We start from the raw sequence: 23599 nt of genomic DNA on the forward strand, positions 1-23599 counted from the left end.
GAAGAACAATGGTAGTGATGAGAAATGTTTCTTCCTGTGCAGCAACCTTGGCTTTGGAGACAGACTCCATGTTACTGGCCAAGTCGTCAATCTCCATCTTCAGCTCACTCTTCTCCTTCTCCAGCTTCTGCTTCACTCGTTGCAGGTTGTCGATCTGCTCCCCAAGCTCAGCTGTGCTGTCCGCGTGCTTCTTCCGCAGGGCGGCAGCTGTGGCTTCGTGCTGCAGCGTGGCCTCTTCGAGGTCACGGCGCATCTTCTGAAATTCTGCCTCACGCTTCTTGTTCATCTCAATCTGAGCTGCGGTAGCCCCTCCTGCTTCTTCCAGGCGCTCGCTGATCTCCTCTAGCTCCCTGGAAAGGTCAACTCGCTGCTTTTCAGTTTTTGCACGGATTGCACGTTCAGCTTCCATTTCTTCCTCCAATTCCTCTATTCGAGCCTGTGAAAGTTAATTGGTTAAATGAGGACTTGTGAATAGACAGATCTGAAATTATCATTAAGGCATAAGGAGCGAACATTCACATCCCTTTATATCAGCATAAAGCGTGACGCACCACTAGAAATTTCACTGAATTTTGTCCTATGACATGCAATATTCAGTTTTGGAACAACAGTGAATGTAAAATCTGGTATTTCATTTCATGTTATAGCTCAGAATGGATTTATTATGTTATGAAGGATCTGGTATTGCACTTTTGTGAAGAAATAGGGGATGTGTCACTGGAAAATGTAAAGGAATGCGAGTTTCTTAGTAATTTCCCAAAGGTCAGGCCAAAACAAAGCAGTGTCCTCTCTCCATCAGCAAACAAGATGGAAGGAACCTTGAGATGAACAACCATGGGATAATAGCACTGAAGAGACCTGTCTTTCTGGCCTTGCATTTAGAAGGTGATCTCTGTCCTGATCATGACAGATTATGCCACATTTTATTGTTTTCTTAGAAAAGTAATTCTCAGTGGCTTCACTACTGTTGTAACTCAGTATCTGATCCATTTTCAAAGCCTGCCACAAGCTTGACTTAAGAAATTTCTTACATTGTTATATATGATTAGAGGCCAGAGTTTTTGTAAAAGTGCCTTGAGATGGGAACAGCACCCAGAGTCCATGTTAATTGTTTTATTCATGTGTAGAAAAATATTTTTGTAGAACTGTCTAAGAATAAATATCAATTAATTCTAAGGAACTTGTGCTCGGCTACTAAAAATATCAGTAACTCTTAGACTTTACCTGAAGCTCCTTAATTTTCTTTTGCAGCTGAGAACTTTGAGCCTGCTCATCTTCAATTTTACTTTGCAACTGGCTAATTTCAAAATCCTTTCTGTTAAAGAACGAGAATGCAAATTCAATACGGTTAAGATAAAATCTGAATTTTAGAATTCAGAGCATAAAAAGTCAGTACAATACTTCTTTAGCCTGTCATCCATCTGTTGCTTATCATTTTCCAGATCTATGATAGAATCCTGAGACATTTTCAGATCTCCCTCCAGTTTCCTCTTAGCTCTCTCAAGGTCCATTCGCAGTTTCTTCTCTTGTTCCAGAGATCCTTCAAGCTAAAACACATAAAACATACTTTGAAAATAACTATTCTTGATTTAAAAATCTAACTAGGGTTGGAAATTGATGAACAGAGAAAATCTGTTCATCATACAATCAGATCCTGTATGTACTTCTCATCTCCACCTGTGCTACACTCTTGCTGCAAGATCAGCGCTGCCATTATGGTTTGGTTTCAGATACTAAGCTGTCCACAGCTTGGCTGTGCACAGTTGAAATGCAAGTTTTTGAAAAATACAGAAATGAAAATTTTCCAGTGGCTGCAGTTCCTAGCATATAGACTGCCAAGTATTGACAAATTCCCAGTGTTCATAACTTCCTGGAGTATAGCCACACTGCACAGTAAGAGAGCACAAATAACTCAGCAGCAGACTTCAGACTGCCACAGATATACTGCTCCAGCTAATTGGTTAAAATGGGGCACAAAAGTCTACAGTGCTGAAATACCCAGTGATGAACATAGTTTAAATAGGCAGGGAAAGATGAAAGATGTACTGGATTTCACAATACCCTCACAACTGGCAGTGATTTATTAGCTGAAATTATTAGAGCTGGCTTGGCTGCTTTAGGTGTTGCTTATACTCCCAGCTACAGATTTCTAGTCTCTTCTAATCCATCAGAGCATCCACCTACACAACCCAAAAACTTTTTCTTACATCGTCTACTTGCTGCTCCAGTTTGGTCTTGGTTTTGGTGAGTGTGCTGACTTTGTCTTCCTCAACTTGCAAGTCATCCAGTGTCTGCTGGTGGGCTTCCTGGAGGGCCTTTTTATCCTTAGTGAGTTTAGAAATATTTTCATCCAAAGCTGCCATCTCTTCAGTAAGATTCTTAACCTGTTAGACAGCCAGCATCCATACTATGAGTGGGTGCCTTGAGAAATGACAGACTGAGAACACAGTGAGTGCACCCTTGCAAAATCTTGCATGGATGTGGTCAAAATGCTCTCCACAGAAGGTCTGTGTCATTCATGATGAGGGTAGCAACAAGTGTCATGCCTGACAGTCACACCTCTCTGGTCCTGCAATGGTAGGAATTCTTGCTTTAGTTGTTTTTGACTGCCAGCCCTATCCTGCTGAATTCTGTAGTGGAACATGAGCTAGATCTTCACTTGCCTCTGCAAGCTTTTCCCACTGGGATTTACAAAAGGTCTCTGAGTTGCTTTTGCTCAAAAAATGTTTTATTTCCTGCATGTGATATATTTGCTAGGTGAACAGCTGTAAATTCTCAGCAAGTGAGGTTCTTTGTGCCAAGCATAGCCAAAGATACGTTAAATTTTCCATAAAAGTGAAAGGAATATGGTAATATGACAAAGAACCTTATGCCCTTGGAACAGTGTTCATGAATTTAGGGCAGGAGCTTCTAACTGGGCTGCTAGCTTTACCTTGGAAACTTATTCCTTGTACTTCAATGGAGCATTGCACATCAGCAACCTTATCTCAGACGCATCAGGCACTGTGCATTAGCCTGCCTGAACCTTGCTTCCTGTTTGTCTCATTTGGATGGGAAAGCCTGACAGCAGGGATAAGGGAAGTCCACTCTGCTAAGTGCTTTAGCTATATGGTCCTGATATCTGATAAGACACTCCCTCATCCTAATACCTGGCACGAGCTAGATTTCCTCTAAGCATTAGTGTAGGAATGTCCAACGTATCAGTAATTGCAAAATTAGGATCCAGTATTTTCTCAGTGATGGCAGTGAAGGGAACCTCAAGGTTGTAATTACATCTCTGCTAATATTGTTTCCACAGCAGAACCGAACACTGTCACCACAGATGTGGGCTTTTGAATTCTAACATATATATCTCAATTCTGTCTCTTCACATAGATTGTTGAGATGTACATGAAGAGACATGTGCTTTTACTGGGAGATAAATGAGTTAATGACCACCTGATACAGACCCTCCTTGCTACACTGACAGTCTGAACCTTAGAAGTCAGGAAGAACTCCTATCATATCATCAAGTCAATGGAAGGAAATGATGTCCATCCTAGCTGAGACCTGGGCTTCATAAGTATAAGAGAATTAGAAGAAAACATTTGACATCTGCAAAATCAGTTCTCCTCAATGCATGTGAGAAAGGACCAGCATAGCCGTTCTGTGCTGAGCTACTCACAAGCATACTAGTCCTCCATTATCCACAGGAGACACAAATATACTGGTTCCTTATGACTGCAAATAGCCAAATATGGAAATTCTCATCAAGCACCATAACAACTTCTTAACTCTTCTTGAACTGTCACAGAAAATACATTTTTCCTAAGAGCAAGTTGTAATTTTAACAGAAAATTTTCTGTCACAGGTGATTAAGTGGCAATACATCTCTCCTATGCCTTGGGCACGTATCACTTCCATTCAGAGCACTTAGGAATGACCACAACTTTCCACAAAACTGAAAACTGTCTGGGAAAACTATCTGGGGAAGAATAATTCCCTGATTCCTCTGTCACCTTATTCTCTGTTGCATGCTTCTCCTTTTCCACTTTGGCCAGAGTCAGTTCAAGATCATCAATATCTTTCTTCAGCTCAGAGCACTCATCCTCAAGTTTCCTCTTCTTTGCTGTCAGTTCAGCATTTGTCTCCTCTTCATCCTCCATTCTTTCACTTAGTTCTTTAATTTTAGCTTCCAGCTGGATTTTACTTTTGATGAGTCCTTCACATCTCTCTTCAGCATCAGCTAGATTTTCACTTTCCTGTCAGAACATATTGAAGACACGTTATATTTATCATAAAAAAGACAAAAGGCAACATCTGTTGTTCAAGCGCCATGTCCAGGAAATTGATTACACAAGTCAGGGTAGAATTTCCTATGCAAATCACAGTAACACACACGATTCAATCATGAGGAAATTGTCCTGCTCAGTTATGGCTAGTAAAGTGGGCCATAATCCTATGGTAGAGACTCTTCCTTTCAGCTGGTTAGATGGTTTGACTACAATACCATGCAACAGAGTCACACAGTTCAGTCATAACAAGGAGCCTGCAAGGAATCAATGAGATAAATAGGTGGGTAGCAAACTGGGTTTCAAGGAAGCATGATCTTAGATGTGGATTTGTAAAATATATAGCAATTCAAAGTCTTCTTTCGTAGAGCGTTGGATGGTTCTTTCTTTAATAAGCTCCTCCAACTCTAATGACACAGGTCAGACTGTCTCCCCACAAACTTCTCCCACTTTATTCACATGAGGCTAACCTTGCTCCCATCATTCTCTAACCTCTCAGTCAGCCAAGACAGGGTCAAGCTTGACCTAAACTGTAGCCTGCAACTTTTACTATAACTAACATTTCGAGACACATGATTAACAGATAACATTTTGTCTAAATTAATGCTTCTATGAGGTATTCTACGCAGAATACCAGAAAAGGTATCTGTTGCCTCCCAGAAGAGTTATGGCTGAAAGCCATAACTGCAGTAACAGAAGATGGTATGTTTAATTCTCTCTCAGATTCTGACTGAAACCCATAATGAACTGAAAATCATGGCTAGTGAATGTGTATCTTCTGAGGACAAACTTGGAGAAGATGGTGCTTGAAGAATATTTCAAGCAGGGTTGATAGAAATTCCCCCAGGAAAATGGGACTTAGCAAGAAGACAGGAAGGACTCCTCCAATACTGAAACACTGAGAAAATGAGAGTTGAGAAAGAGTCAGACGACACACTTGAGGGCAATGATCATACCTTAGAAGTTCTTTTATGTTCTAAAATCTGAATTGTAAGTGTTTTGAAAGGCATCCTAACCTGGAAGTTAGTTAACCTAGTTAAACCTGGGCTTCTTGGGTTTTTTTGGCTTACCATCCATGAAGGGGTTAAAGTGAAGTCCCATATGGTTGTAAAGTAGGTGAGTTCTGAAGAACAGAGCATTAAATACCAAGAAGGGTACAAAGAAACTCAGAAAACTGAGGTTAAGTTGAAGTTCTGAAAAAGGATTCAGGTAATGAATCTGATCTTCAGCATGCAGTTACAGACTCAGTGCTTGAAACAATACAGGATTCTTGTTGAAACCTAAATGGTTCGAAAGCACGTGGAAACAAGTGACAGGTCCACTTGTACCAGACTTCCCTTGGCCATGTAGTATCTTACTACCTTTTAAAACCTGACAGTATTCATGTCTTGTGCAATTTCAGTCTCTGCTCAGCAGTATTCCAGAGAAAAGCATCAGTCTTTGTTCCACAGTTTCAGTCCTGTCTCTAACAGAAAAGCACCCCTGCCCTTGCTCCGTATTATAATGGTCAGCAGATGTGGACACAGCCTGTATTTCATCCAGAATCAGATACCATTGTTAGGAGCACATTGTATATACTGTGGAACATCTGATTCTTCCACTGATGATTGCTTAATAGTGAAGTGGGTTTACATGTGAGCTCAGTCAGAATTTCTTGTATGCCTGCTGGTGGTAATGTTTTATATGTGCTTTGTACTCACTTTGCTTAGGTGTAAATGATAAGACCAGATACAAAGCAGTGGAAAATCTGGCCCTGTTACATGTCTGTTTATGAAGGTCAATGGAAAAGAGAAGGGAAAGAGCAGCAGAATAAGAGGAAGTGGGGTGAATCTGAAAATGGAGGTTACTCACAGATTGAACCTGAAGCTGCAAGTCATTTTTCTCTTGCAACAGGGTCACCATTTTCTCCTCCAGCTCTTTCCTTTTTGCCTCAGACTTTGCAAGCTCTTCCTTGGTCTTCTCAAACTCCTCCTTCATGTTGGCTATCTCCTTCTCAGATTCTGCACTCTTCAGCAAGGGCTTCATCTTGAAGTACAGCTTCATCCAGGGCCAGTGCTTGACATTCATGAATGCTCTAACATTGTATTGGATGATATAAATGGATTCTCTGAAAACACATGAAAACACAGTTTATGAGGCTGGTGAGACTTGGGTTGGAAACAGACTCTGATTATTTGCCATACAGCAGCAGCATTTTCCTTGAGGAACTTCTGCATGAGACTTTTTTCTCACCTCCCTTGCTTCTATTGGTCATTTCTAGGCCCTTGATTGCTGAATGGTTGGTTCAGTAGCATGAACAATAACTATGTCTGAATATAAGAGGGAGAAATACTCCAAAACAGACAAACTTCTCTGGCATGTTGCCTGGGAATCTCTGAGAGTTCCCTCAGTCTCAAAGAAAGTGCAAGTGCTCAGGTGAATACCAGAGTAAAAACTGACCTCCTTGAAGTGTTGCTGCTGAGATTACAAATCTGAGAGTTACTGTCAATTGTGGAAACAGCAGCTTGATGCTTTTTGGGTCACTCAAACTAGCAAATACCATATTAGAAATTATTAAGACAGAAGCTGAAAACAAAAATGAAATTTTTTATGGTATTGAATGTAAAAGGATGTTGTTGGTGCCCATAGTTGAAGGGGAGATTAGATAATTCCTTGCAGAGAAATCCAGGAAGAGTTATTGAATACTTAGAAACTATCCCTGGCTCAGGAAGCCCCTGAGCTAAATATATACTGCAGAGTATTACAAATAAAAGCAGCTGGTTGGCAGAGCATCCTATACATTTATGCAATCCTTGCTCCCCCTAAACCCTTCACTTGTCAACAACATTTGAGAAAGTTTGCTTAGCTCGCCCAGTCCTGCCACTCCTACACTCTAAATTTTGTATGATTCATCCCATCTCAAAGGGAGAGAGCTGAAACGGGAAAGGTATATGGGATTGTCGAAAGTATGGAGTACCTTCTCTGTACAAGCTAGAATTGTTCATTTTAGATGATGTAGTCACAAAAGAAAATTAAAGAGGAGAGTAAAGAGTGATTATATGCCATTCCTTACAAAACTAGTGTGATCCAATGAAGTTATCAGACAACATGTCCAAAACAGACAAACCTTAGCACTTTTTCAGTTGGCTATCTCCGTCACAGGCTTCTTTAAAAGTTGAAAATGATAAGTGCATTCCTGGAGAAAAGGTTCACTGTTAAATACTAAATATCATGGTCCATCTGCATGGTCCAATTGCTAAATAGCCATTGCCAGAATTTGGGAAGCTGTAACAAGGAAACTATTAGTTTGTACTTGCTCTGTTTCCCCTAGTCTTTCTAAGGGTCTTTCCCAAGGACAGTTTTTTGCCTGAGACAGAGTACTGCATTGCTGGACTTTTGGTCTGACACAGTATGATTGTTAGTATTTTCTTATATTACCTTCTTTCATTCATCTTTTTAAATTCAGTTCTCATGAGGTACCCTCTGCACATAGCTTGTGTATGAGTGATGAGGCTCACAAGCTTCTCATCTCTCATCTCTTCTAGGAGTCCCAGGAGACCTGCCTTGAAGAACACCTAGAACATAAAAGAGGGTCAGATGGTTTGAGGCTTAGGCAGGTACACAACTATTGGCAGCTGATGCAGGGTAGTACAAAGCAGTTTTGGAAAATGCCTGCAGAGTAAAGGTTTAACAGCTAGAGAAATTTTGTGTCAGTATTCATATCCTCAGTGTTCCTATGATTCATGACAAGTCACTCTATGTATGATCTAATCACATTATTGCAGTGTTATTTGATGCCTGCTCCAGCGTAGGCTGGGGAAGATCTAGCTCATCAGTAGTTATTAAAACAAAGAGTTAACTTTTAACTTAGTACTATATCCTACTCTGCCTCTTCACTGTACTCTACCCTTCTATGTCAGGCTCAAGATTTGCTCTGTAAACTGACCTAGAGATGGCTTGAGAAGCATACATGGTGATGTGTGTTCAGTAGTGTAGGCAATTGGGGTTTTGTCCAGAAATAGTACTGTCTTGGTTGTGCTGATCAGACAATCAGTGTCCCACCTAACACTGCTTTGGATATGGAAGATAGACTTGTGTGTGTGCCTAAATCCCCTGAAGAGTCTGACTGTCCAAACTTGTCTGAGGTTGTCTAACATGCACTGATATAAATGAGTTCAACTGGCAGGAGAAAGGGGCAGCACTAGTTCTAGCTGCAGCCACGCTGTGTCACTCTGGTAGTGTGGTGTTCCCAGGGCTGAGTGCTACCCCTCACACTTACCCCCAGAACCAGACAAGTTTTCTGTACTCCTTCTTGATAGTGGTGTTCTTTGTTTCTAATCATCCTGAAGGCTGATTTCATACGCAAGAAATACTTTCAACAAACGAAATTTTTTGCCATTAATTATACCCACTCTTCCACAAGGGCTTTACCTTGGTGTGGCCAAATCTGTATTGGTTGTGGTCAACATCAATGGAGGAAAGAAGCTTTTCCGAAGCCTTTTTGCTGTCAATGAATTGGCCTTCTGGAATGGCTGAGGCATTAAGAATCTTGTACCTGTGGTAAGACAGGTTGCAAGGACTGGTTGCAAACAGGGTGAGGAAAATAGGATCCATCATATATCATAAAATACATGGAAGCTGAGCTATCTGAAAGTGGCTGAATATGCCATCTGAAATCTAGGCAGTCTTGGCTGAACAGAATGTGATGACAAGGGGACATGTCTACTCTTCAGAGTAATCTGTTGGCTGTGTAACAACACAGTATGTTGTTACATACAAAATTAATGTGCATACTTAAGAGTGTCTGCAGGTCCAGGAATTAGGAAGAACATAGTGAGAACATGTCAACATCTTCTCTTGTTTCATTAATCAGAGGAATGCTACTCAAATTAAAGTTGAGGATTAATTAAAACTACTAACAAAAATCAGCTATATTCCAAAGGGAATACAGGTCTTGTACAGCTCTCAGTCTCTGCAAGTTGTACCACTGAATCCTTGAGTTTGGACTAAAAATGGCATGGTATTATTCTGTAAATGCTAACAGCAGTCTTAGCATTTTGCAAGGTAACTTAATGATTAAGGTAATCCTGTGTCATGGACAGGGTCACCTAATCCTTCTAAAGGAGTTTCTTCAGATACATCAATGAGGATCTGTGACTGTACACTGGAGCACTTCTTATTCTCAAGTCTACCTTGAAAGAGAATATGTAAAATCAAGACAGTGATAATGGTGCAGTGAATTTATTCTCTATTTTAGGCCTCCATTGTAGTTCCTCCTGAACTTCAGCACATTTCCTTTGAACTATAAAGCACTTTGTGGTTCTGGACCAGGGCCATTATGGATAGATTCCTTCACCTGTCACATCAAATTATGATTTGACAACTGAGACCAGCTAATGCCTTACTGAACATCAGGTTGCAGGGCATTTTCAGAGATGTCTTGGGTCCTTTTCACACCAGTTCCGCATGGAAGATGCTACTGTTACATTTATTTATAACAGCAGCCAGTTCCAATTCAGCACTTTATAGCAACTGAGCTCACATGAATCAGTTTAATTGTCTCTGTTTTAATGAAGAGGAAAACAAGGCATAGGATGCAGGCCAGTGACAGAGCACTGGCAGAGCCTTGGGTTTTTGAATGCTTAGTCAGTGCACTGTAAGGAGGCTGTGATGATGTGTATTGTTTTTGTATCTATGCTCTGGGACACCTACAAAGAGCAGTCTATAATGTCACAATTCATTACACTACAAGCATTTTGCTTCTCTTTAAATCATCAGGCGTTGACTACAGTTTAGAAATGATACTAGTTCTGGTTAATCAAGAAATCTATGGTCAGATTAAAGAGGGAAAGACTGGAGTGACCTAAGACAGTATTAATGACTTGGTTCCCTCAAAAGCCACTAATCTAGTCTGATTCAGGGGGTGTCTCTCCACGGTGTCATCAGACTTGTCACCCGAGTTGTGGGTTTACTGAGTGAGGCCTTATCTTAACAGACAGTAATAACTGAAGACCTACCGTTGCTTAAAGTCTGCATAAAGGATTCTGCTTGGAAACCCCTTTCTGCAAATTCGGATGCCTTCTAGAACTCCATTGCACCGCAGCTGATGCATCACCAAATAATGGTCCATTTCACCTTAAACAAAATACATCCATCATGATTCTCCTTTTCTTCCAAAGAATGTTCGTATGTATTAGCATTCAGAATGACCTCCCTTTTTTGGATAAAATTCAACCAGCTCTTGATTAAAGATGCAGGAAATGAAGACAGAACATTCCTTCAATTCATACAAGTTGAAGAGAGCTGCTTCAGTGAGCTGAGCTTTTACTAAGAATGCTAGGGCTGGCACTGCTTGTGAATCACCGATGGCCAAAAGGCATAAGGCCACATTACTCAAAAATGGCAAGAGGGTGCTTTAGGACACAAGCTGAAAAATCTTCAACAGCATCAGCATCCTCACTGGATGTAGGTAGAGGTGGCACAATGTAGAGTGTAGTACCATGTAGACAATCAGCTCTACACATTATGTAAGATTTTACCTTGAATCTGCCATGCAAGCATTGACTATACTCAAATTTGGTTAGATTTGATAGCTAAATAGATTCCAACACAGGAGTAGATAAGGAGGTTGCTTAAAGCTCTCAGTCTGCCTGTAGAGGACAGTTGATTGAAATTGGAAGAATTATCTTTCTCCTCCTAAAATATCTATTGGATAATAATCAACTGTATTTCTAAGTCTTATGTCCAAGTATTAAAAACAAAGTACAACTGGCAGAATAAAACCCCCTTGGAACCACTTCGTCATGCAGAAATTTCCACCAGCTGTTAGAGACATTAATTAGTACAGAATGGCCCATACCCTTAACTTTATCTTTTCAGTGTAATCAATAAAGGTGTACCCAAAGGAATTGTTAGAAAAGTTGAGCATAAGCAGCCTAAAACCAGATAAGAATCAGAAGATGTCCAGTTTCTCTTCCTTCACTTCACCATCCTTAATTTCGCTCACACAGTGCTACTTTTCTTTTTCTTAGAAGGCAAAAGTCAAGATTCCTTCTGAGTCACCTCTGTCAAAGCAACCAACTGAACATTAAAATGACAGCCATATCTGGCAAAATCATTCATTCAGATATGCTTTTCTATTTTAGTAGGTTTCCTTAATTCCCCCTTTACACCTTCTCGACTGTCAAGACCCCAGTGGGATTCCTCTTTCTTCACTTTAGGATATGAATTGTTGGACACTTCCATTTGGGCTTCATTTATAGTCAGTGGCGTGAAACAGTTTCTTCTAGAATGTGATTCATCTCATCCTAAGATAGATGTATAAAAGGGGCCAGATGAGTCATACCTTAAAATGCCAGCTTCTCTCCACTGAATATAAAAGGAGTTTAGATGAATAGCTGAAATGTGAATTTCATACATATGTGTGTTGCTTAAATCCTGCTTGTGGTCTTCAGGGTTACATGGAGACGCATAAACAAGAGAGGTAAGAAACATTCTGAAATTGGTCTTTTGTTTCCTGAGCAGATTAAACAGATGCTAAGCTCCTGTTTCCTGGTATTCCTATTACATCCACTACATTCTACCAGTATTAACCTTATCATTCTACCAGTATCAGACCTCATAATGATTAGACACCTAAACACCCCCCAGGCAAGTCTCTCCCCAAGTACTTTAATTTAATGGTCACATGAAAATACTCCCAAACTTGACTGTTCTTGGAGACTAAACCCTTTGTGAGAGTTTAATATTTAATTAAATAAAGGGAAAAAAGTAACTGCATATCAAAATGCTTTCCAAGAGCTAGCAGCACCCAGCAGCTTGTACATGGAATTCTACAAATGATATATGATTTCTTTGACAGTCCTCCAGCTCAGTGAATCAGATCCTAAGACTGAATATTTAGAAATTGGTAAATGGTCTTGGGCTGAACCCAACAGTTCTGAATGACACAGTGGTCCTTAAATCTAGGCATTTGTTAGGGAGTTGCTAATGCTGTTACCCACAAGAGACAATTTCATCAGCTGTTATCAATCCCATCTTTATCATCTTCAGCTCTGTACACACATTAAGCAAAGATGAGTAAGTGTTGTGGACCATGTAATGCTCAAAATTTTACAGGCATGGTGAACAATACAAGAAGGTTTACTTGGGCACTGTCCTGCAGGCCAACCCCCACAAGAACTTCACATGCAAAGGGAGCTGTTCTGGAAGAAATTGGTGTGGAAGCTAAGCAGGCTGATTCCCATCAGTTCTCTGTCTTCAGAGTATAATGATGGACTTACCAGGTGTCTTGGTCTCATTAGGAATCAGGCAACGCACGAAGTGAGGATGGGTACTTCTCAGGTTAGTCATCAACTTGTTTAGATTTTCCTGTGATAGACCAAAACATGGGTTTCAGCTTTGAGCTACAAAGCTTTTGCATTCTTATTCAAATGTCAAGGAGTTATAGAATCACAGAATGGCTTGGATTGGAAGCGGCCTTTGAAGATCATTGAGTCCAACACCCCTGCCATGGGCAGGGACGTCTTTCACTAGATCAGGTTGCTCCAAGCTCCGTCCAACCTGACCTTGAACACTTCCAATGATGGGGCAGCCACAACATCTCTGGGCAACTTGTTCCAGCATCTCACCACCCTCATTGTAAAAAAAATTTCTTCCTTATGTCCAGTCTAAACCAACCCTCTTTCACTTTAAAATCGTTGCCTCTTTTCCTGTCACTATAGGCCCCGGTAAAAAGTCTTTCTCCATCTTTCTGATAAGCCCCTTTTATATATTGAAAGGCTGCAGTAAGGTCTCCCCAGAGCCTTTTCTTCTCCAGGCTGAACAACCCCACCTCTCTCAGCCTTTCTTCATAGGAGAGGTGTTCCAGCCCTTGGATCATTTTTGTGGAAGCATGGCTCATTAAAAGGAAATTCACATACCCTGAACACAGCAGACACCGTCTGGAAAGAGCCCCCCTTCTTCTTAGCACCTTTCTTGCCACCACCACTATCACCTTGGAAGAAGTAGATAGGAGGTGAACGGTTAGAGTAAGCAGTGTGTTTTGTAGGCCTCACCTTCCTTTCTTTGGTCATGGGCCAATAAAACAATTAATTTTTAATTGTAAATACTGACCCACTGCTGCATGAAAGTTTTAGTGAACTGCTGCCAGCTGGTTGTTGATCAGTGTATGGTATATTTGGTCTCAGATGCATGATTTAGGATGCATCATAATGTATATGGCTTGTTGGTATGGAACACTATGTCCTGACATAAGTTTCATAACAGTGTACTCTCTGCTACTAGTCACATTGCTTTTACTTATAGATATAGCCCCATTTTTTAATTTTTTTTTTTTTAATTAGGTGGAAGGCCACAAGAATGTGGTTCAGCAGTGGACATTTGTTTATCAGTGCAGTGAAGTATTCTTTAGAAAAATCTCCTAATCCAATGTTCTGAGTTATGGCAGCCCCAAGGCAGGAAGCAAGTTACAGTCTCAAGAATACAAGTGCAAGCAGCTCCAGTGCCTTTTCATATTTGCTGCACTGTTGAAGCCAATTAAACTGAGACTTAAATGGAGTCTTTGTGCTCCGAACTTCACACCGTATCCAAAATTTTATCCCCACAACCTTTTCTTCTTGCCTTCCTTATATTGATGATACTTGCAAGGACCACAGCTGACTCATCCCCAGTGTTTCCTAGGAGCTTGCTCAGACATGTTGTTATGTCAGTCAGACTGAACTGCAAGAAAGTCCCCATGCAGTACTCTCTTGTGCCTCGAACCCCACCGTGCATATGCCTGATGGCTGAGTTGGCTACTACTGTATGCTGCCTCTTCTTTTTGCCTGGCATCCAGGCTGCCAGAATATTGGGTTTTTTTGTAGAAATCTCTGTGGCCATTTTTGGTAAGGCAGACCTATTGACTGTCCAACTTGATGGTTTTCAGCCACAAAAAAGGGCAAAAGATTGGACTGCTCTCTGATGCCCTTACAGGACTTCTAAATTATATTCTCTGTCTCTCTTATTTTCCCTTGCAACTCCAGGACTGCTCAGATGGATATGAAATAGTTCCATGGTCTCTTAGTTCTTACAGTTCACCTCAAGAAACAAAACTGTCTCCAAAGACTATAAAGTGCTTGCACTTTGCATGTATATTTGGCACCTGTCTAGAGGATGAGTAAGCATGCACATGATTCACAGCACAGTAAAGTCAGGAAACATACACCTCCTGCTACTTTGTTTTGGACTTGCTGAGTTTTACTTATCTGGACTACATGAATGTGGTATTTTCAGCAGTTCTGCATGTTGGTATCTTAGTTGTGGCATATCTGGGTGCACACAAGAACAAGGTCACATTAGGGGATGATAGAGAGTCTAGAGTATACCACAGAGAGGAGAAGCAGAAGTAGACTTTAGTTGTTTCTTGCCTTATTGATCATTACTGAAAAAGCACTTACTTGTTTCTGCACCGGCATAGTTAGAGAAAAGGAAGGACAGCAGCTTCAAGGATGATTTCTGGTACAGCCCCACAACAGTTTCATTCAAGGGATCCTTGTTCTTGTCAAGCCAGCCAGAGATGTTGTAGTCCACCGTGCCAGCATAGTGCACCAGGGAGAAGTGGGCCTCAGCCTTGCCTTTGACAGGCTTGGGCTTCTGGAAGTTGTTGGACTTGCCCAGATGTTGGTCATAGAGCTTGTTCTTGAAAGAGGTGTCGGTTGCCTTGGGGAACATGCACTCCTCTTCCAGGATGGAGAAGATGCCCATGGGCTGGGAGAAATATAAATACATGAAGAAAGTAGGTGGTGGGGAGAGGAAAAGTAAATAAAATGTCACATTGCATATGATTTGTGGCTTGTTTCAGTGACTGTAATTTGTATTGCACAAGTTCTTAATACAACACTAGTTACTATAATAATCAGGCAAACTATAATTAGTCTGTGTTGCTCAAGCTACTACCTATAAACATGGGAACTCGACAATACTGTTTACATGCATCTTTGAAAGGCTATATATACTTATATATACATATTATAATTAATTGTTTCAATCATCTTTACCCTACATCGTTAGGAAGTAGGTGTCAGTGTCCTGTTTGTGGGACTGATGCTGTTGTCTATGTCTGTTACAAGCCATCAGGTTGCAACTGTCAACATGAACTTAATTTGATGGCTCCTCATGAATGTGCATAGATAACTAATATCTAACAACTCCTGTTCTGTCTCCAGTGAATATGCATGATCAATCAGATTTTCCTCATCTTATATGGAGTGTAAATGGCAATAATCTGGCACTTTAGACTACCGATAGACTTTTAATTTGTCTCAGAATTGTATTTAAAATTGGAAGTATTATAGTACAGAGATGTAGGCACATTCTCAGCGACATCAGAGCTTTCATCTGAGTTACGTTAGGTATCTTCTGATAGTGCAGATAAGCACATGTCCTCTGATTTTGCTGGAGACACTGACGTGACCTGCATTAATTGGCCTAGAGAGAATTCTAGGATTTCCTTCTTTGTATGAACCTTTTTTTTTTTTTTAATTAATAAGATGCTATTAGATGCTTACATCTGAATTCAACTACATAGCTGCCAGAGCTAGAGTCAGGGATCCTCTAGAGCAGTAGCAACCACAGGAGGTGGATGTTGGGCAGGAATGCCATGTTTTGAATGAAGATTTTGCCCTCTAGGTGTGGCTGCTGCGTGAGAGCTCTGGGGTTAGCATTCATCTTGCCTAACTGTAGGTGTCTGTAAACAGAATCTAGATCTGAGTTAGCTGTCCAGACTGCTCTTCTGTAGTGGAAGCATTATAAAGACATTTATAGAATCACTAACAGAACATACTTTATAAGGAGATGATTTGCATCCTAGAAGTGTCGTTTACTTTCCTGTCATTACAAGAGACTACAGCATTAGGTCAGCATAGGTGTTCTGATTCCTCTGGCTCTAATACTCTATTGCATAGATATGGAACACAAAATGTGTTACATACAGTGTAATTTACTGTTACTGAACAGTAAGTGTGAATTTTGGGTGTTAAATACAGCAAGAGGCAACAGGCGCTAGCTGTGAATGGTAGCGCTGCCTGTAGATGCTGCTATGTGGTGGGGCGTGTGGGTGGTTAGCAAGAAACGTGAGGCTTGTGTGCAAAGGCCTAACCCATGGGTATGAATATCAAGCAGTGAACATGCATGTGGGATGGCTGAATCCATCACTGGGCACTGGGCATGAATGATAGAGTTGGGAGCAGATACCTGTATGCTCCTGAGGAGGAAGATGTTTGGGTATGTGCATATTGGATTTGCACGTCATGTGTAAGTGCTGTGCACAACCACTGGACACTGGCTAGTTATGTAGCAGTGAAGGGTTAATTCCCATTAAGATCCCCAGTGCAGTAGCAGTGGGCAGCAACAGAGGGGCCAGAAACTGTTGTGTTCCTAGAACTAGGAACTTAATTCTGTCCGTTACTGCAAGGAGTAAGACTTGAGGTTCACCTTACTGTTAAAGACAGTCTTGTTAAAGGCACCAAATTAGCATCGTGTACGCCCTCTCCCTTCCACCCCAGCTGTGTTGCTCAGGAAATCATTGTTTGTGCAGAGGCAGCCTGTCATTCCAAAAGCATTGGTTTTGTACACTGCCTCTTATGTAAGAGCGTCATTCAACAGTAATGTGTCAATTTATTAAGAATGACTGGACTAAAATAAATAACCATGAAAGAAATGTGCTCTCCTAAAATGAAAAGATTTCCTCTACCTTCTCAATGAGTTCAATGCAGGCAGCCAAGTCCATCCCAAAGTCAATGAACTCCCATTCAATTCCTTCTTTCTTGTACTCTTCCTGCTCCAGCACGAACATGTGGTGGTTGAAGAACTGTTGCAGTTTCTCATTGGTGAAGTTGATGCACAGCTGCTCCAAGCTGTTGAACTGCAAATTCAAAATATAAAAAAATGCCAGTTAGTTTGGAAAAGTCATCAATGGGCAAGTATACCTACTGTAACTCACATCAAAAATTTCAAAGCCAGCAATGTCCAGGACACCAATGAAATGCTGTCTGGGCTGCTTTGTATCCAGCTGTTGGTTGATTCGAATAACCATCCATAGGAACATCTTCTCATAGACTGATTTAGCCAATGCACCCACTGAATTGTATACCTGTAAGAAACATGGCCATGGCAGTAATGAAAGATGAGTTAGCTTTAAACTTGAAAGAACTGTCTGAACAAAATGAAAAGCCGATCAGCTGTCTAGGTACCTGTTGGACATTTTGTCCTTTAGTTACATATTCATTCCCAACTTTCACTCTGGGATAGCATAAAGCCTTGAGCAAATCAGCAGAATTCAGACCCATCAGGTAGCCAGCTTTGTCAGCCACTAGGATCAGAGACAACAGATGAGTTCAAAAGAGACAAGGAATGGTGTCCTGGTCCTCTAGGATGTTTCTGTTACAAGGAGCCTACTTTCAGCGCTACTCAAATGCACCTATTGTCAAGGGAAGCTCCTCTCCAGTCCCATGGAGAATGTTTTTCCCCCAACATAGGCAGAGTCTCAGCTACAGCACACTCCTGTTCCACACTTGGAGGGCTGGAGCAATGCTTCATCTTTATGTCTTTCTGTTTCCTTGCAGAGCATAAATTAAATCGCTGATTTTGTGGAACTTGCAACAAACTTAAACAATTTAGTTTCTGGAAGGGAAAATCATTCTCAAAGTGTTGGGCACTTTATGGGGCAGGGTTTCTAGCTTGTCTCCTGGTGCAGTTCACAAGCAAACTCTGCTGTCAATGTTACCTTCTGTGCTGTCCGGCTCTGCCTGCTCCTCCCGCTGCTTCTGCTTGAACTTCATGTTCCCGTAATGCATGACGGCCCCCGTCAGCTTGTACATCCCCACCTTCTCATCTGGGCTGAAGCCCAGGATGTCCACAGCGCTCTACAGAGGCAACAGGCAAGTCGAGGAAGGTGAGAGAAACACAAGCTGCTGTTAAGAGGCATGTGCACTGCGACGGGAAGGTGGGGTTTCTCCCCCTGTCTCCCCCCCTCCTTGCCCGCACTGAGCGCATGCAGCACGGGGCCGGCCCTGTGGCCGCTGCGGGCGGCAGAGCCCAGCGGTTGACGGCCCTGGGGCCAGCCGTGCCTCCCTGGCTACAGCCGGTCTGACTGTGAGGCCACCCCGCGGGTGCTCCGCTGAACTCACATCCGTCGCCAGCAGCTCCTCGCTGTCGTCAATACTGGCAACAGTGACTTCTCCTTGGCTCACGTAGGGGAAGTCGTAGGGGTTGGTGGAGATAAGAAGGAGATCTGCAGGTATACAGGGCACCTTTCATGGCACCAGGGCAGGTCACAGTGGAAAGAGAAAGCACTCACCGAGCCAAACCCAGCACTGCTGGCACTCACCAATGAGCTCTGGCTTCTTGTTGGACATTATCTGGTAAAAAATATGATAGCTCCTTTCACTGGCCAGCTGGAAAGTCACTCTGGATTTCTCCAGAAGATCTAACCAGAAGAGAGATGCTGTTAGTCTCCTGGTAAACTTGAGATCATAAATGCACAGATTCTGCGTGCACTGACTTGCTTCAACTCACAGGTTTCAATATCTGCAGAGGCCAGCTTGCCAGTTGTTCCAAAGTGAATCCGGATGAATTTTCCCTATCAAGCAGTTAAGATCAACCCACAGGTTATAGTGATCAATGAATGAGACATGTATTAGATGTCTGCATTCCAACAAATTGGAAATGAACTCACAAAGCGTGAGGAGTTGTCGTTCCTCACAGTCTTGGCATTGCCAAAGGCCTCCAGCAATGGGTTGGCCTGGATGATCTGATCCTCCAGAGTTCCCTAGTAACAGGAGAAAAAGCTTCATATCAAACTTCACTACTGGTTAATAACAAATATTGCAAAGGAAATACTACAAACAGATCGTTTTTGCACTTCATACGTGATTTTAACCTAGAATTTAGCAGAGTTTTTAAGCACTCATCACCCATCACTCTTTAATATTGCCATTGGTTTCAAAGCGAAGAGTGCTGAAAGACAGAACTGTATTTTGTTTCCTTCTTGTACCTGCTATCATATATTGGGTATCACATACAGAGTCACTACAGTGGAGCTCAGGGAGTTTGAAATCGGTATGGGAGAGGTGCTTCCACATTCCCATTCACAAAGGCCATGACAGCTAAAGAAAATGTGAAAATTCTGAGATTTTTTCTGGAGGTTACTCAAGCCCAGGACACGCGCACAGAGGTACAGCCTTTAGTGGGAAACACCTAGCAAGGGTGAATGTAAAGTTTTGCAATTGCATTCAAACAACCAGCAGCCTTTCAGAGTGCAGAAGTACATCTCCAGACATGCTTTGAAAAGAAGAGCGGGACATGGACAAAACCTGAGACTCAAATACCAAACTTAAAAAAAACAGAACAGAAACTCTTTGAGGTTTTTTGCTGCATGACTGCAGAAGGAATGATCAACATGTGAAGTTTTGATATAGTATTTTATCACTCTTGTTAACTGCAAAAATAGAGGAGGAAAGAAGCTTCTGTGACATTATGTCTCTCCTTTTCTGTGCAATATGTCCAGGAAGCAGAGTCACCACGTGCTTTTTTAGAGTGATAGAGCAAAGCTTTTCTCAAAGCTTTTAGCAAAGTCATGATTGATCCCTATGTAGTCAGGGCATGAAAGTGTTGCCAGGGATAATTTCCAAGACAGAAATGGAAAACAAAGAATAAGGAAAAAAAAAAAGAGTTTTTATCTAGGAGGAAGATGAGCAGCACAGCTCAAGTTGCTGCATCTTTGTACGTGGTGTTTGTTCAGTGCAGGCTTTATCATCTTGCAATGGAAAGGGAGTGCCATTCCCAAGACTGTCTGCAGATGGCACAAGGGGTTTAAATTAGTTTTTATTAGTCCACCATGAAGACTGACCCTATAAAATTATGGCAACACAGTAGCATATGAAGCTCTATATAATTTTTTTTAAAAACAAAAAATCCCAAATCCCTAGAGTAATGCCCTCTCGCATGTATGTTTCAGCTTTCTAAATGGAATTCCTCATTTAAGAGAAGAGATGTATGTGTCAGTGCAGCTGACTACACCAACACCAAACCTCTTTTTAGTGCTTAGCTGTGATGAGGGAACTCACAAGAGATCATTGTGTATGGAGGACAGCATGGAAGAAGACATGGCAATTCTTTACACAGATTCATTCTGGAGTCTCGTCTACAGGCTGGGTGACAAAGTGCTGGAGGCTGACAGTATTCTGGGGAAATGCAGTTACATGCTTCCCTTATTCATATACCCTTGCCTGGCATCTGATTTCAGCCCGCATCTGAAATAGGATGCTGGCCTAGACAGAACAATAACCTGAGTGGTTTATTTAATGTTCTTATGAAGAGGCACATATTACTGTTACAGAGATTGTGAATACTAAAAAAATAGAGTATTCTGTGAATAAACTGAGAAGATGGCAGAACAGGTTGTTGCCCATCTGAAAGCCAGGTGATTTTCCTTATATCACTCATGGTCACTACATCTCTCAGCTGTCTCAAAGTGTTTTCTGAGATCAGTCCTGGCATAGTGAGCAGCTGGTGAAAGCTGAGCCCGGGAGATTCTGAAATGGTGCTGATGGAAAGAGTGCTTGTGTTGAACTTGCCTTGGCCATAACAACCCATCAATCACAGACACCTGCCTCTGAGTGCAAAAAGAATATTCAGCCTTGGAATCTCCTTAGGTTCCGCTGTGCCCTTGGGTAGTCAAATAACATGCTGACACGTGTCACCGGCTTTGATGCACATACCATCTTACAGACTGTGGTGACACACACTTGTGCCACAAAGATGTTTGTTGCTTGCTCTGTGCTAGGGAATGAAGCCCACGCCTTGCAAATGCACCAGTGGGCTCAGATTGCAGCAGCTGGGCTGCTCAGCAGAAAGGGGCATCAGGGCATGTGCTTTCTTCTCTGAAGGATCCTTTCTGAGGTTACTTTCTAACTATCAGGCAAGTGGTCTCGGCTGTCCTAAATCTGCCCCTTTTCTTGTGCTTCCTTTCAGGGCTGTTACGTTGACCACAGGCAGGAGAACAAGCCAGTGGAAACTGCTACCTGATGCAACTGAAATGACTCAACTTCAGCACAACCACTCTGGAGTCCAGAGTTCCTGCACTTCCCCTGTCAATAGGAATGAACCAAGGAATAGGAATGGCACAATCATGTGCTGGTGGGAACTGAATGCTTTCTTTACACTTGCAGCCACTCAGGTGCTGTGGGTATGGCCGATCTCATAGGATAATAATGGATAGATACATAGGCAGTTAGCACAGAGAAAACTGCTGTCTTATATTATCTTCCTCTCCCTGGTGAAGACTACCCCCGTGTAAATGGAAACTGGAGAGAAACTGAAGCTTGGGCCTTTCCTATGTTCAGAAAATATTTCTTTAAGTAGAGTTCCACTAGTGTTCAGAGGGGTGGAGGCCAGGTAGCAGGGGTAAATGAGCGTAGGTGTGCTTAGACTGTGCATCCTAACTGTCTCCTCAGTTGCACTACACTTTCTGCCTTTTGATAGTCCTGCAACTCAAAAATATGCATTGATAGTTTCTGCTCTGCAGGCACATTCTTGGGCAAACACTAGAAGGGGGAGCCAAGGACATACCTGCATTTTGCCAGGCTGTTGGTCTTTCTTCTTCTCACCAGTAACTGCAATTGTTGCAAAATACTGGATGACACGCTTTGTATTCACAGTCTTCCCAGCACCGGATTCTCCACTGTTGAAATGAAAATATTAATTGTTACAGGAAACAGGAAACATTTTTACTTCTCTGTCAGCTTTGTCACACATACCAAAATATACTCACGTGATAAGGATTGACTGATTGTTACGATCTGAAAACAAAGTCACAGAAAGAGCTGTTCAAATGAGATGTGGAGGGCTTCTGTTCCTCAGACATAACTAACTGACTTGAAGGGAAAGAACTATGTTGTAACTGTATTTATCACTTTGTAACCAGATAAGGTAAATTCTGCATTAGTCTGCATGTGGATTTTTTTGTGCATAGAGGAATGGAGCAGCCCAAAATCTAAGTCCAAGCAATGGTTCTTTATAAGGCTTCACACTTACTATTTGTTTTCTTTTATGTATAGACCTTGACTTAAATATTGTTTAATTGGAATCACATTGTCTGCTGTGTTTCTTCTTTACTGTTTCTTTAAATTCATTACTAGGAGAGTGGGCACAAAGCCATATAGATAGCTACTGCCTTTCCTTCATTACCTGACAGCACAGAGGTCATTAAGGTGCCACAGGCAGTCTAATCTTGAGTTGTGCCATAGGACTATGGGAGCTGTTGCCATCAGGCACGGAGTAGAACAGCACCTAAGATGCCTGAACTGTCAAGTGTTCCTTGACCAGGCAGCCAGCCCTGCTTATATCAGGGTTTCCCATTCTTGCCAAATGACTCACCAGTCAGCATGAACTGATAGGCATTGTCAGAGATGGAGAAGATGTGTGGAGGGGCCTCCTGGCGCTTCTTGCCTCGGTAGCCAGCCACCACCTCCGGGTTGTACACCGGCAGCCACTTGTAGGGGTTGACAGTGACGCAGAAGAGACCCGAGTAGGTCTGCGAGGAAGGGAGACGGCACGTTGGCTTCCACTTAGCCTGGCAGAGCAGTTCCTCCTAGCTACCTAGAGGAAGACTGCTGCTGCTACTTACGTAGATCATCCAGGCTGCATAACGCTCTTTGAGGTTGTACAGCACAGCGGGTTCGTGGAGGTGGGTCATCATGGCCATGTCCTCGATTTTGTCAAATTTGGGAGGGTTCATGGGAAAGACTTCATCATCCTTCACAGTCACAGTCTGACAAAACCAGAAGGAGAAGAAATCTAAGCCAGGGAACTGCCTAAACTGGATGATCATGTACAAGTAACAGTTGGTATTACTTACAGTATCATCATATGTTTTAACTGTGACTTTGCCACCTTCTCTACTCTGTATGGTACCTTTCACATACATTTGCTTTTCATCCACTACAAAACAGGCTGCCTTAGCGTCAAATGGGCGATTCTGGGCTTCAATTCTCTCTTTCTCAGGCTTCCGTAAATAGGGAGCAGCTTCTCCAAAGATTGCCATCTCTGCATCTGAACTCATGGCTGGAGTTGCTCTGGAGGAATTCAGAAAAGATTCAGAGAGCCTGTGCATTTGTAATTTATATTTGTCTAGAAAATGGTCATGCTCAATGACTAAAAGGAAGAAGAGCACTAATCAACATCAGGCACTTAACTTCTGCCTCAAGTTTAAGTATCCACTGAAGTAGTCCTAATAGAGAAAGTTCCTTTTGTAGACAGACGTGTACTGTCTTTGAAGACATCCCCCTTAAACGGGATGCCTGTGTGCCCAA

The 23599-nt window shown here is 42.0% G+C and overlaps 1 protein-coding gene across 1 annotated transcript in view; it reads right to left on the reverse strand.

Moving 5' to 3' along the window:
- Window positions 1–23362, reverse strand: part of LOC115342340 (myosin-13) — a 33851-nt gene extending 10489 nt beyond the window's left edge. Inside the window, 25 exon segments of the mRNA XM_030016477.2 lie at window positions 47–436; window positions 1225–1315; window positions 1402–1547; window positions 2208–2384; window positions 3999–4241; window positions 6123–6378; window positions 7689–7825; window positions 8682–8805; window positions 10268–10385; window positions 12533–12620; window positions 13172–13245; window positions 14687–14996; window positions 16981–17151; window positions 17230–17379; window positions 17480–17598; window positions 18013–18151; window positions 18416–18519; window positions 18616–18714; window positions 18804–18867; window positions 18964–19056; window positions 21858–21969; window positions 22060–22087; window positions 22665–22821; window positions 22915–23058; window positions 23146–23362. Of these exon segments, the coding sequence (XP_029872337.2) occupies window positions 47–436; window positions 1225–1315; window positions 1402–1547; window positions 2208–2384; window positions 3999–4241; window positions 6123–6378; window positions 7689–7825; window positions 8682–8805; window positions 10268–10385; window positions 12533–12620; window positions 13172–13245; window positions 14687–14996; window positions 16981–17151; window positions 17230–17379; window positions 17480–17598; window positions 18013–18151; window positions 18416–18519; window positions 18616–18714; window positions 18804–18867; window positions 18964–19056; window positions 21858–21969; window positions 22060–22087; window positions 22665–22821; window positions 22915–23058; window positions 23146–23349 (3738 nt within the window). The 5' untranslated portion in view covers window positions 23350–23362.
- Between the last annotated feature and the right edge of the window lie 237 nt (window positions 23363–23599).

This window comes from Aquila chrysaetos, chromosome 5, assembly GCF_900496995.4.
Source record: "Aquila chrysaetos chrysaetos chromosome 5, bAquChr1.4, whole genome shotgun sequence".
Taxonomy (NCBI): Eukaryota; Metazoa; Chordata; class Aves; order Accipitriformes; family Accipitridae; genus Aquila; species Aquila chrysaetos.